The 14309-nt window shown below is 39.4% G+C and overlaps 1 protein-coding gene across 2 annotated transcripts in view; it reads left to right on the top strand.

Annotated features, from left to right (window-relative positions):
• Positions 1–14309, top strand: part of LRRC58 (leucine rich repeat containing 58) — a 46609-nt gene that overhangs the window by 17680 nt on the left and 14620 nt on the right. The window contains exon 4 of one of the 2 annotated variants that reach the window (XM_019448483.2): positions 1546–7511. The exons of the other annotated variant lie outside the window; for it this stretch is intronic. Coding sequence (XP_019304028.1) covers positions 1546–1754 — 209 coding nt within the window. The 3' untranslated portion in view covers positions 1755–7511. Of the gene's footprint in view, positions 1–1545; positions 7512–14309 lie in introns of those variants that run through there. 2 annotated transcript variants of the gene reach the window in all.

Raw genomic sequence — 14309 nt, 5'->3', positions numbered from 1 at the left:
AAAAATAAAAACGACACTGTTGGTTTAAAAAGGAGAAAAAAAAGACAATACCCTGGGCCGTTTCTGGCCACTCACTCTTAGAAATAGAAGGTGTTGTGCTGTGCCAGATTAGATGTGCTTATGCTCTTCTCTGTGGTTCTCCTTTCCCAAGTTGGCTTTGACAGTGGTAAGGGACGGTATCCTTTTAAATGCTTTTTTAAAATGACTTCTTTAGTATGTTGGCGTGTCCTTTATCTCAGAAACAAAAATACTTTAAAAATTATTAGTTTAAAAGTTAAGATTATTAATTATAAATTGAGCCTTTGATACTTTCCCCTCAGACTCATTAACTCTTGAACCCTAAGTTAAACAAAAATAAGTTTATATTTTGTGAGGGTTTTTTGTCTTTGTAGAGTCTGAGATTTCAGAAATGACAAGGTAGTATTGTACTGTTTTAGCGCATGTTAACTCTATAATGCTTTATTTTATTACTTCCATCTGTTTTCAGGATGCTAACACATTTTAGGGAATTTATTATCAATATTAACTGACCACTTTATTGCATTTATTTTTTTTCCTAAATTGTTCAAAGTAACGTACCATGAAACACCCTTTTTAAACTATGAATTATTCTTATAGTATCAGAAAACTTTAAAGTTAATGGGGAAAGTATTAGGAAAAAGTTAAATAGAAATCATTATTTCTCCTTTTCTTGAACCACATCTTTTTACTTTAGTCCCTTGTGTGATATACACAGAGTAGTTGGTGCCAGAGGAATCTTAGAAAAAAGAGGTTGAGATTCGCTGCAGAAAGATGATGGGACCCAGAGTTGTAGATGTTCCAGTTAATACTGAACCCTGAGCCACAGCAACCTCTGCTTTCCTCTCAGCTCTAGCTGTATTTTTACTTAGCTGAAAGACCCCAGATTCAGGAGCACTAAAGTAGGAATCAAAAAAGGGGAATACTAGTTTCAGTCTACCTAACAATATATAATTGCGTGAAAATCAAGTGAGATCATTAGTGAAACCGCTTTGAAACCTGTAGATTCAGAGCCTGTGGAAATGTAAGATGGCATTTTGCCTTCCCAGTGTATATGAACAGGAATACCAGAAGTCATCTCCTTCCTGCACATTTTGTAAATGACAACTTAATCTTTTAAGATCATTATTAAAGCAGTTTTATGGGCTTTTTTAAGCTTCTTGACTGAAGGGTAGTACCAAGGAGTAACTTGGGGAACAGAGGAAGAACACAACGGTGGGTATCCTGTAATTTCTCCATCAGCCACTGTCCACCAAGTCACCCAGAGAAAACAAGCTAAGTAAACAGTATCCCTTTAATGCCAGCTCCCTTTAAGTTAAATCTTATCTGGCCTTCTCTTTGCAGCCAAATTGCCATCCCTAAGACCTTCTGCTATTTCTGTAAATACCTATAGAAGCAACTACTGCTTCTGCTTAAAAGAGAAGACTGTATATGACTTTTCTTCAGAATGCTGGAGAAGGGGTTGAAAAAGAAATGGCTCTTTGCTTTGTAATGATTATTTTGTACTTAATTCCTTCTTCTTTCCAGGAGTCTACTTTGACTGCTGTGTCAGACAAATTAAATTTGTGGACTTCTGTGGGAAGTACCGCCTCCCACTGATGCACTACTTATGTTCCCCAGAGTGCTCTTCCCCTTGCAGTTCTGCCTCTCACAGCTCCACATCCCAGAGCGAATCTGACTCAGAAGATGAAGCTAGTGTTGCTGCACACAGAATGCAGAAAGTTCTTCTTGGTTGAAAAGAATGCAGGGTGGTGTGAAACACTAAAAGAACTGAGCAAATGTGGTTAGAAAAGAAAATTGAAGTTTACTGGAAACCAGATCTTCATCTTGAATGTCTGTGAAAGAGTCGGAGATGACGGAAAAGATTTTGTATTTCATCTTCTTATTCAGCAGGAATGAGTCCAGTTCCATGTTTGGATTCTTTGAATATAATTTTACTCTGAATGGCAGTTTCAAATTTAGCTGATTCTTTGCAGTTTTCACTCAAGTTTTTCATGAATCATACAGCACATTGGAGCATTCTGAAGAGCAGTGTTATAATAAACCATGAGTGGTGTGACTTGTGACAGTTGAGATGAAGAAAGAAGTGATCAGAGCTGTAATTATTACCAGAATTGTCCTTGGGTTTAGGCTGAACACTATCCCATAACAGGAACTGCCCTCCCTTCTTGTATCACCCGTGTGTCTAGATTACAGAGCCATTCAGATAAGTTCCCAGATGGTTACATAGGACCTAACCCTTTCTGACCTACTAACTGGTAAAGTAAGGAATATAACTTTTATGTGGGATTTTGAAACTCTTCAGTATGCTCTTTTGTTCTATATGATTGTGGTTTCCCTTCTGTAATCCAGCAATGACTGTTATAGTGCCTTAATCCTAGCAAGGTTTTAGAAACTTATTCAAGGAATAATGCCAGAGTAGCCTGTATAATCTGACATACTATGCAGAATGCTTTAAAATATACTTTAACAGAACTAGGTAAACAACTATATATCTGACATCAGAGCTCATGGCCACCTTAACTTGAATTTTTTGTTTAAACATGAAGTGATCCCTTGTAAGCAATCACTTTTGCATTTAATGGGAGGCAACAGTCTTGATTAATCTTTTCATTAAGACAGATAATAGCTTTTGATATAAAAATCTGTCAGATTTCTTTTGACAGAAAAGAGATGTAAGCTCAGAAAACTTCTTTGTATCTTGCATTAAAGGAGTGGGAAGATGATTTAAAAATTTTTAGCTCACCTCTGACTCCTTTGCCTGTGTGTACTGAACTGTAACTTTCTGTACATTTTAAAGAAAAACTAGAAAACTACTACAACAAGCCAAATAAAATTGTGGGCAGCACTCATTTATGTAAAGACTTTAAAGCAGTCTCGAAATCGTGTGAAATAGAGCAATTTCTAAAACTAGTTTAACCATAGAATACTTTATGAAAGTAATGTATTGATAACAAGAAATTTATTGAAGACATCTAAAGTATAGCAGAAAAATGTGTCACAAATTAATTGCTATTAGAAATGACCAAATTTTTATTAACTAGTTTAATATGCAATAAAAATTGAATGATAGTACAATTATAAGTTGATATTATAAAATGCACAACACATACTAGCAGTCATTAGATAACTGACCAATAATAATAACATGATGTTTTGTTGGTAAATGTTACCTATACAGTCGTACGCAGGTCAGAAACACATTGGAACATCAGAGGATCTCCTTTCTGACTTCTTGGCTTTCATGACTGGGGCACACCATTTCTTAAAACCAGATTGTTGTATAATAATAATAATAATAATATGTACATATGTTAGGGTTTTGTCTCATGTTATTTTTTATTTTAGAAGAAAATATACTGTAGGATAGTTCAGACTTTATTATTTTATTCATGAAACATCATGAGAGTTTCATGACTGCAGTTGTGAAACGCTGCTATAGAATGAATCCCTTCACCTCGTTATAATGTAGTAAGATTCTTTTTTCCTTTTGATTCAGAAATTGTCTATGTCTGTAGAAGTAATCTAGTATGTTTCTGCTGCCTAGCAATGTAGTACATGGGTGATTATATCATAATATGGAAGTAATGGAAAGCCTTTGTTTACTTTTCCACTTGAGCCACAGCAAGCTGCATACTACAAAATTAGGAAAGGTAAAGATGACTTAGGCAGTGCCTAAGTGGCAAACCCAAAATGTTTGTAACTGAGTTAATATCAATACATAAAATATTTTCATAGAAAATAATGTATTCATAGTAATATATCCAAATTGATAGGACCAAATTTTTCTGGCTTAAATGCCTCAGTTTACTAATTTATTACCAGCTTGACCTAAGTAACAGCTTGGGTAATCTTCTGAGAGTTAGTCTTCGTAAAATAAATGGGTAGGTATGTCAGTATAGTATTTAACCATACTTACCTCTTTCCAGCTTCCCAGAAAGAAGTTATACTGATTGGTCTTTACAGATGTAAATAGGTCCAACCAGAAATAGTTTCTGGACTTTGCTTTATATGTAGATGTATACCATAATATACAACAAAATGTTTGTTGTACGTGGACATTTGAAAATCTAAGATCAGTGTGTAGCTGTCTTTAGTGACTTTTACAAAACTCTACATTTCAGTTGTTAGTTTTATCTTTTTTGGTTTTTTGTTGTTGTTGTTTCGTTTTTAGGAGTTAAGGTGCCAGTGTTGCAGGGGGACCTTGGGCTAGTCTTGTCCCTTGAACACAGATCAATATATTTTTTCTTTTAAATCTTTGACCTAACCTTTTATAAGAGCTGCTAATAATTTCTAAGATTTTTTGTTTCTCTCCTCTACCTTACCTTTTTTTCATAAATGGTGATTGGTAGAAATTAGCCAGAAGATGAGATGCAAGGGACTTGATAATTTAACAACCAGATAATCAATTCCTGAATCATATAGCTATGTATTTTAAATATAGTCTCTCTCTTTAGTTGCTAAGTCATCTGTTTGTGTTTAAACTAGTTAATAAACTTTATTTTTTGAGATTTACAAAACCTGCGCTAATTTTCATAGTGAAATAAGTTTTTGATACTGGTCTAATTTTAGTGACCAGAACTTCTGTGTATCAAATTACTTCACCACAGCATTAATGTGTCTAGAATGGAATTTTTCAGTGTTCATATTTGAAATGGAAATGGGTACATTGAACATTCTTAGTAATCTTTATTCTTAGAATCCAATTCTCAGCATCACCAACTCAGTTTGAATAGTCCTAGGATTTTAGGAAATAGGAAGATTAGCTGATAGAACATTTTGCTTCCATGGTGCCAGGGGTTGGCTGACCTAACGACAAGCTAGTCGAGGTTCTTAGTATTCCTTGTGTTTGAGTACCAGAGGTATATCTGAGGGTTTACTGTTCATATTTTACTTCTATATGTATGCCAGAGGAGTCTCTTATTCTGAAATTTCTATTCTTTGGAATTTTAAGTAACCAAATTTAAAAATAAAGACGCATTGTAAACTGTACCTCAAATTTGAGAAATTTTTATGTTGATGTAGATAAAAGTTAAAGGCAGTCCACGCTGGTGCAGTGTAATACTGCAGACCAATTCTACCAAACATTGTAAATATCAATTTAAGCAAAGAGTAGGAAAAGGCTGTTTGCTGGAGTGTTAAATGAAAGAAATCTTTATAACAAAGGGCAGGAAAAGAGAAGTCACCGGACACCCCAGGATAGCCCTGAGCCAAGAAAGTTCTTTAAAGTAATAGTGAATTGTTTTAAAATCATGTGGCCCATTGACAACCATCTGAAAGTCTTTATCACTAAGTTTCTTTGGTTTCTGCTATTGGGAGATTATCCACATCCCTCTATGATGACAAGCCAGCAAGTAAATAGGATTTTCTTAGAGCCAACTTTGCTCTTTCCAAAGGGAGAAAGTAATACCTCATTAACCTGAAATTTATGGTACAGCCTTAGTTAGTGTTTACCTTTTCACTATGTAAAAAAAGAAAAAAAATACTAAGCAAATAATTGGTGCAAATAAAGTTTGATCTTTTAAAGCATTTTAGCAGTATTTATTTATATAAAATGTTATTCTAAGTAATAAAACCCTTTGTAGGCAAAACAGCAGTTATAATATGTGTATGTAATTAGTTAAGCTGCATTTATTTAGAAATACCTAATTTTTACTTAAATGACCCTCTTCTTATCCAAATTAGAGATTGTATTATGTTAGTATAAATATTATTCTGCATTTAGTCCAAAATAGCTTTTAAAAGTTCTGCTGGGTGTTAACAATAAAGGCTGATACGTATGTTTTTAGGCAACATGATCTGTGATACATACTTCTGTCTGTGTAGAAAAGAAGTACCTGTCACTGTTTCTGTATTAAGCACCATACTCTGTATAACATTAATGTGATGAATTTAATAGAATCCACTTCTGTATTTTCATTATAGCCATGATCTTTTTAAAGGCAACAGTGTCTTCATGTATGCTCAGAAAGTGTATGCCTTAAATCCTTCATTGTAGACCCAAAGTTTGGGGCACTGTCATTTAGTAAGTGGTTTATGACAGCCTAATGATCTTTTGCATTTGACTTGAGGGAGGTAGACTGTGAGTGACCTGAGGAATTCCTTCCCCTAAAACAGGGCCTAATGTCTATGAGTCTAGAGCTTCTGGAGAAAGAATCCTAATCATGCATACTATGGGAGAAGGTCAAGCCATAAGGATCAGGGTCCTCTGAAATAAAATCAGTGAAAGGTATATTCTTTTTTATATTATTTTGTAAAGTAAATTTATCTGCTACCACTAAGGGTGACAGCATATAAAGGCTGTCATGTTAATAGCATGATGCAAAGATTTTACTGCTGTGAGGCCTAGGATATTTTGAGTGGTTTCTTTGTAACACTAGGTTGCAAGGGGCTATGTTTTAACATTTTTCATGTAAATATCTCCATTTTTCTGTCTCTCCGTGGTCCATATTTGTTGCGAATTGATGTATAAAATAACAGTTCACTAACAACAAACATTATTGAATTATTACTCACAGGGTAATACTGATTTAGGTGCTACTAGACTTTTACCTGGGATTTGTTAGTCTCAGTTTGTCCTAAGGTACAGTATTCAATCTAGTAAATATTAAAACTTACTAGTTTAATGAAGGTTATGTATATACCACTGTACCAGAAAGCCATGGTTGGATTGACTGTATGCATTCACCAGAACTTACTTTCTGTGGTTGTGAATAAATGGGATAAAACTTTTATTCTAAATTGTAGTTAGAAGAAACTGGGATAAGATTGAAAATGCTGTTGCTGGTACTATAAAACATTACTAAATTGGTTAGTTCTTCTGTCTACAACTGATGTTTTAAGAGAATCCTTTTAAACTCAAATGGTTGACATTGATGTGGTCATTGATGTGATGTATGTTATTTAGAAGGAATATTAATTTCAACAATCACTTTACAACAGTTTAATCATGGAGAGACCTGTGTGCCTATAATTGGTGTTTGTTGCATTTCTGAGCCCACTTTGTATTCATGAGAAATGAAAGTATAATGGGAGAAATATTTTAAATTACCAGTATTTTAACTTTAACTTTTTATAAAGTTTGGGACTTTAAAGTATCAACAAAGGATATTGAAAATATATGTACTTTTGCTTTAGTCAGATTACTTTTTATTGTCTGATTTCTTAATTTTATCTACTTGAAATCTTGTGAATTACAAATATCTATAAATATATAGATATTTAAAACTTAATGATAACAATAAATGTAATTCAGCAACATGATTCAACAATTATATTTCCTTTTCAGAATAAGATACAGTTAAGTGCGTCAAATTTATATATTGGTAATGGCAAATGGTCTAAAAATATATTTAAGCTACTTCAATTCTATACCTCCTTTTTCCCCCCACAGGACTCACAAGAGAATGTGATGTTATATTAACCCTCTGTGTGAATTTTGCCTTATTAAACATTGTGCCTTATTTTATTAAAAGTGCTTTCTTGGAATTTGATTCTGTATTCTGGAAAAGTGGCAGTATTTTAATTTAATTGAACTTTTAGAAAATCTAAAATCCTTATAATGTTGGTATTTGCCTGATTACTTGCTGTACCACTGCTCATCTATTTGTTGAACTTTTTCAGTACATGAATACATACATTAAATTAAGCATGTATTAGCATTCACTCTCTGTGCTGGATGCAAAGGATAAAAGATGAATTAGACCAGGTACCTTTCTACCACAGTTCCTTCTGCTTCCACAGTCTTATCAGACTTATGGATGCATGTTCTAATAAGAAGTTGGTGAGGCCATTTTGCTGATGAAGGTCAGGTACTCCATTTCATTTAGTCCAGAATCAAACAATCTTAACACGAAGTAGTATAGTACTAACAGCACACTAATATTACGGCACTTAGTATTGTTCTTTAATGCCATTATTTTGGTGGCCCTATAACACCTGACATTTTTCTAGATTCCAAAATTGGAAAGAATATTGTGGTTGGTTATGAGTTGAGGTAAGCAGAGTGGGTAGAAAAGACACATTCTTTGCAAAACAAAACAGGTAAATGTTTCAAATTTGCTGAGATGGAAAAAGCTTACCACTTCCCTGGTTAGTATATAGGAGGGCTTCTTGGTTAAGATAGGCTCAGAAATTGAAGGGCAGAAGAGAAAAAAACATTGGGTGTGTTAGGGTCAGGCGTAAGGCAGGGTAAAGATAGGAGTCAGAGGCTAAAAAATTTTAGCGGTCAAAGGCTTTATTTGGGAACTAAGGTCTCGCGGGCGAGGTTCCGTGACTCGGGGAGAGAGAGAGAGTGAGGAGTCAGGGAAGTCGCCCCCAGGTGTGGTGGGTGAGGTTTTTAAGCTGCAGCGGTTCCAGGTTTAGGTCCAGGTGGGCCTTTTTCACATCAGGTCATGCTGTCGCTCGGTGATTGGTTGACCTCCAATTCGTTCTGGCACGCTACTAGGGGCTTTTCATTGGGTTGCGCTGGCAAGATGGCCGTCCCCTCTACTGTGGTTCCAAGGACATCCTCTTATTGGTGATAATGGGCGACGGATCTGATCTGGCTGCTTCCTGCGGGTGTAAGGGCGACATCATGGTTTGTGGGGTCTGAGGTTGGAATGCGGAAATATGGCCGGACCACCATCTGGTGAAATGCAACCTGGGAAACTTCATGAATTCGTTTTCGTACGAAACGGAGAAAACAAGGTAAGAGCGTAAGTATTATACAGATAGCAACTAGTGGTGTGACTATGGTGAGGAGCCAAGTTAGGAGGGGTGATTGCCACTAGGAGGTTAGGGGGTCTGAGGATCCTGGGCGGGGGGGGATAGAGTTTTGTGGATTTCCTTTAGGTGTTCTATATTGGTTTCAACTAAGCCTGATTCATTGAGGTAGTAGCAACATTCCTCCCTCAGGAACAGGCATGTTCCCCCTTTTTCTGCTGTCAGGAGATCTAGGGCTCGTCGGTTTTGTAGAGTGACCTGTGCTAGGGAGTTGATCTGCCTTTCTAAGGCAGATAGGGAGGTTGCTGAGGCTTCTAATTTATTGAGGATGTCTCGGCCCAACAGGGGGATGGGGCAGGAGGGGATGACTAGGAAGGAGTGGGAGAAGTGGAAGCCATCCAGGCAGCAGGTGAGTACTGGTGTGCATGGGGGAATGGAGGGGGTGACATTTATGCCCATGACCGAAACGGAGGACGGCATGGTGGGGCCGGAATAGCTCGGCAGGACGGAATAGGTAGCCCCCATGTCCAACAGAAAGGAGATGGACTTACCCGCTACCTGGAGTTTTACCCTGGGCTCAGCGTGGGTCACCGGAGTTACTGAGTCTGGGCCTCCTCAGTCGTCATCCTCCATCTCCAGCAGTTGGAAGGCAGAGTCCAAGCGGGGTGAAGCCTCGCCACGTGGGGGAGTTGCTAGTCTGTTGTCCCCTGGGTTAGGACAATCGGATTCCCAATGGCCCATCTGCTGGCACAATGGGCATGGACTGGTAGGCTTTTTGGGATAGGGACACTGATGAGACCAATGGCCTTCTTGGCCACATTTAAAGCTTGGCCCCGGAGGGGGCTGTGGTCCAGAGGGCTTTATTGTGGCTGGCCTCAGGGCAGCTACCAAGGCTTGGGTCTGTAATTGTACCTTTTGTTGGAGACGGGCCTATCGCCGTTGTTCTTGAGCTTCTTCTCGGCCATTAAAAACTTTAAAAGCCATCTTTACCAGGTCGGCCATAGGGGTTTGAGGACCATCTTCGGCCTTTTTTAGGTTTTTTTTGAATATCAGGGGCTGATTGGGAAATAAAGTAGGTGGCCAATACTGTGGCCCCGGCGGGGGTGGTAGGGTCTAGACTGGTATACTGGGTAAGTGCCTCTGTGAGCCAGCTAAGGAAGGCTGCGGGATTTTCACTGGGGTCCTGTATTATTTCTTGAAGTTTGTTAAAATTTACTGATTTGGTTGAGGTTGCCCTCATGCCTGCTAGTAGGCACGGGATCATCTGGTCCCGGCGCCGGTGACCATTGCCTGCATGTTGGTAGTTCCAATTGGGGTTGGCCGCCGGGACAGCATCGGCCCCTACAGGCATAGTGGGGTCGGTCATGTGGGTTTGGTCTGCATGTTCCCTGGCTGCAGCCTGGATGCACTCCCTCTCCTCAGGGGTGAGGGTAGAGGTGAGGATTACATAGATTTCATACCATGTGAGACTGTAGGCTTGGGCAAGCTATTGGAATTCCTTAATGTATTGGGTGGGGTCAGACAAGAATGACCCTAGCCGCTTTTCAATGGTGGATAAGTCTTGGAGGGAGAAGGGGACGTGAAGGCGAACCAGGCCTTCAGGTCTTGCCACCTCACGGAGAGGTAAGATGGCCGCTGGGGTCTGTTCGCTGGGAGGGGCCTGAGCACGAGTTCGGGATGATATGGGAGGCGAGGGCGGGACGGCTGGAGGTTGGGAGTACGGAGGGGGGCGAGGGCTGGTGCGCGGTGTGGCTAGATCCTCTAACGGGTCGAAGATCAGGGAAGTTGGTGAGGTGGGGTCGTCAGGGGGTTGTGGGTGGGCAAGGAGCATGCATGCAGAGGGGCAGGAGGAACATAGGTTGGGGTGAGACCTGAGGTCCCAAGAGGCCATGACGTAGGGTATTTCTCTCCATTTTCCCAGCCGATGGCAGAAATTGTCCAGATGGGTTAAGATTTGGTATTGTAAAGACCCCTCGGGTGGCCATTGAGAATCATCTAATTTGTAGAGGCCAGACTACAGTGCAAAGGCAGATGAGTCGGTTACGACGAAGTTCACCTTGTAAGCCCAGGAGCCGGAAGTTTTTTAACAGATATTGTGGGGGAGGTAAGAGATCGAGGAGGTTTAGACTCGTTATTCGCCATTGGCGTGGCAGGGCGAGGTGTCCCTCGCGCTGCAATAAGGGGCCTATTGGCGTGCGGGCCTTGCAGCATGCGGAGGAAAGGAGACTGACTTGTGAGACGTCTCTTGTGGGTGTCAGCCATAGTTGGAAGAGGGAAGGAGGGGTCTGTCCTACTTACCGGCTCCTGTAGGCGCTTGAGAGTAGGGTGGTTGGCCTCTGGCTTGGCAAGGAGGGAGCTCAGCCAAGGGAGGCGAGCTACTACCTCTCCCCGGGTTTCGGCACCAAATGTTAGGGTCAGGTGTAAGGCAGGGTAAAGATAGGAGTCAGAGGCTAAAAAATTTTAGCGGTCAAAGGCTTTATTTGGGAACTAAGGTCTCGGGCGAGGTTCTGTGACTCAGGGAGAGAGAGAGAGAGAGAGAGGAGTCAGGGAAGTCGCCTCCAGGTGTGGTGGGGTGGGGTTTTTAAGCTGCAGCAGTTCCGGGTTTAGGTCCAGGTGGGCCTTTTTCGCATCAGGTCATGCTGTCACTCGGTGATTGGTTGACCTCCAATTCATTCTGGCACGCTACTAGGGGCTTTTCATTGGGTTGCGCTGGCTGGCGAGATGGCCGTCCCCTCTACTGTGGTTCCAAGGACATCCTAACAGGGTGTAACTGACCTCTTTCCTGAAGAAAAATTTTCTTTAATGGCTTATAAACTGTAGATACTAAATAGGAAGGCAGAACATTTCTGGGGATAGTAACACTTGGACATGTCCTATCCACATCAGTCACTGCCAACTTCATGAGCAATTCAATTCCATCAACATTCTCTAGAATGTTAGAGCTAGAAGAAACTTTAAAGGTATGAAATGGACTCACTTGTTTGAGAGATGAAAAAAATTTAAGCAAAGAGAGACTTGTCCAGGAATCAAAATGTCTGAATCTTGAATCCAAGCCTCTGGATTCCCACTTCACTGCTACTCACTATAACATTCTCCTTTATCTAATACCGTATTCTATGACAGGATATCATAACACTATTGGTACTGAATTGTTACTTGCCAGCCACATTCAATGTGATGCTGCTGCACTACATCTCAGAGTATTCACAATTTTAGATCTGGTAGGAAACTATAGATAATAGTAAATATCTGGGAGCTTGTTACTGTTTACAAAGCACATTCAAGAACCTACCTTAATTAGTCCTCATGACACTTGGGGTAGGGTTAGATTTGGTGAAGTTTGTTGGTGTAGTTTCCCTTCTCTGAGTTTAAAATAAACAAATTGACATGGACTTGAGAAAGGAATCTAAATGTCAGCTTTACCATACCGGAATTGAGCTTCTTACATTCTCCCTGAATCAAATGTAACCAACCAGAATCACAGACTTCCCCTGCAAGGGGCTGTCTACCCCCGGATGGCATTCCACAAGGCTGAGCAGAACATGATCCAAAGGAGGTCAGGTCAAACATAAACCCTATAGTGCTGCCCAATAGAGAAAGCTGGAAAAATTATCATCAGACTTGGGCCATCTAAGCAGATGAATTAGTCTTTCTCCCACAGGGAGGAAAAAGATGCTAGAAAGCTTTCTTCTGGGCAGCTGCTCTCAATTCTCATTGCACATTAGAACCACAATGGAACCTTTCAAAATATATAAATGCATGGACCCCATCTCCAGACCAGTTGAAACATGATCACTAGAGGTGGAGTCTAGGCATCAATAGTTGTGGAGGCTCCCAAGTTGTAGGTGACTTAGCTGCCCAGCAAGGGTGATAATTCTTTTTTTTTTTTTTAATTTTTTTTAATTTTTTTTTAACGCTTATTTATTTTTGAGACAGAGAGAGACAGAGCATGAATGGGGGAGGGGCAGAGAGAGAGGGAGACACAGAATCAGAAGCAGGCTCCAGGCTCTGAGCCATCAGCCCAGAGCCCGACGCAGGGCTTGAACTCACGGACCGTGAGATGGTGACCTGAGCTGAAGCCAGACGCTTAACCGACTGAGCCACCCAGACGCCCAAGGGTGATAATTCTTAAGTGAAAGTCCCCTCATGATGACTTGAGTTCAGTGGACTGGGGTTTTGATAGATGAAGAAATGGGCCCAAAGTGAGATGCGCCCAAGTTCTCTTAGATAAATAGTGACAGAGCTGGGGCTAGAATCCATTTATTTTTTTAATATGTGTGTTTCTTTTAATTGAACACCTACTTTAGACCAGGCACTGACTGCTATTCTAATGGGTTTTTTTTTTTGTTTTTTGGTTTTTTGGTTTTTTTTTTGCTTCTCCCTGTCAGCCACTCTCTTTTCCGAACTGAAAGTGTTTTGAGGGTGTTTAAGATGGTATATTCAAGTGGATTGGCCATATTGAAGCCAACATCAACTACATCAGAGTGTCTGCTGAATCATGGAAAACAAAAGCAGCAAACAGATCAACTTCACAAGAAACATTCATGAAAGGATGACTTGGTCAAATATTTCAGGTTATAGCCACAAGGCAAGAGATAGCCTTCCCTTTCGGTGAGGAAAACCTTATCAAGTTGTGCTCTGGTTCTTTTGACCATTGATAAAGACATGGCTAACATCTTAAGCAGCAGTGAGGAGCAGACTGACATTACCAAGAAAGATAAGAAAATGTAGGCATCTGCCTACGGTCAATCCATAAACATAGATTCCATGATAGGAAAGCAAGTTCAACTAAACTACACATTTTTATAAGCACTACACATAATTTCTACAACAGTTTGTTTTCGATCTAGCTATGAGGCTGTATGATTATTTTACTACTTAAATCTGAATAATCATGCACTCTTAATACCTTTGTAAATAGAGAAGATTTAAATGGAAAAGCAAACCTGTTCATGATGCCATGGAAACTCATGGAAAAGAAAATATTCCATGATGCCATGGAAACTCATGGAAAAGAAAATAAAAATATGTGAAATAAGTTTAACTTTGAAATTAAGCTTAGGTTACAGCCAAAAAGCTACAATTTTAGAATTTTGTCCTTATTGTTCATTTTAACCTCTTTCAAACTTGACAGTGGTCTCCAAGTTTCTTCCTTATTTTAAGTCTAATTTTATCTGTGCTCAGAACCCTTTCTATTTTTGTAGCTCTCAAATATTTGTAAGTTCTTGCATTATTCCCTATACCCTTTTTAGTCATCTCTAGTTAGGTCTTTTCATCTTTCCTTCTAGACTGGTGCACATACAGCCAGGGGCAGAGTTAGTAATAAGAACTTTACCCCTGAATCTGCAGTTAAAATTCTACCCTTTATAAAGCCTACAAGGGTCTGTTGTAGTGAATAACATGTCAATGAGTCTCTCTGAAACAATCTTTTTCATTTCTGCTGAGGGCAGCATGTCATATAAAAAAGACGTGTGTAATTGACTAATGGATAAGAAGGAATTAGATGAATACCAGGTGTCTATGACTTAAACTGCAGTGTAATTATAATTAATTCTTAATTCTGGCTCACTAGAGGAATTTCTCTCTAG

This window comes from Panthera pardus, unplaced genomic scaffold (genome assembly GCF_024362965.1).
Source record: "Panthera pardus isolate Hobbes unplaced genomic scaffold, ASM2436296v1 HiC_scaffold_16, whole genome shotgun sequence".
Taxonomy (NCBI): Eukaryota; Metazoa; Chordata; class Mammalia; order Carnivora; family Felidae; genus Panthera; species Panthera pardus.
Note: the sequence above shows the minus strand (reverse complement) of the source record. Positions and strands in the feature narration are given on the sequence as shown.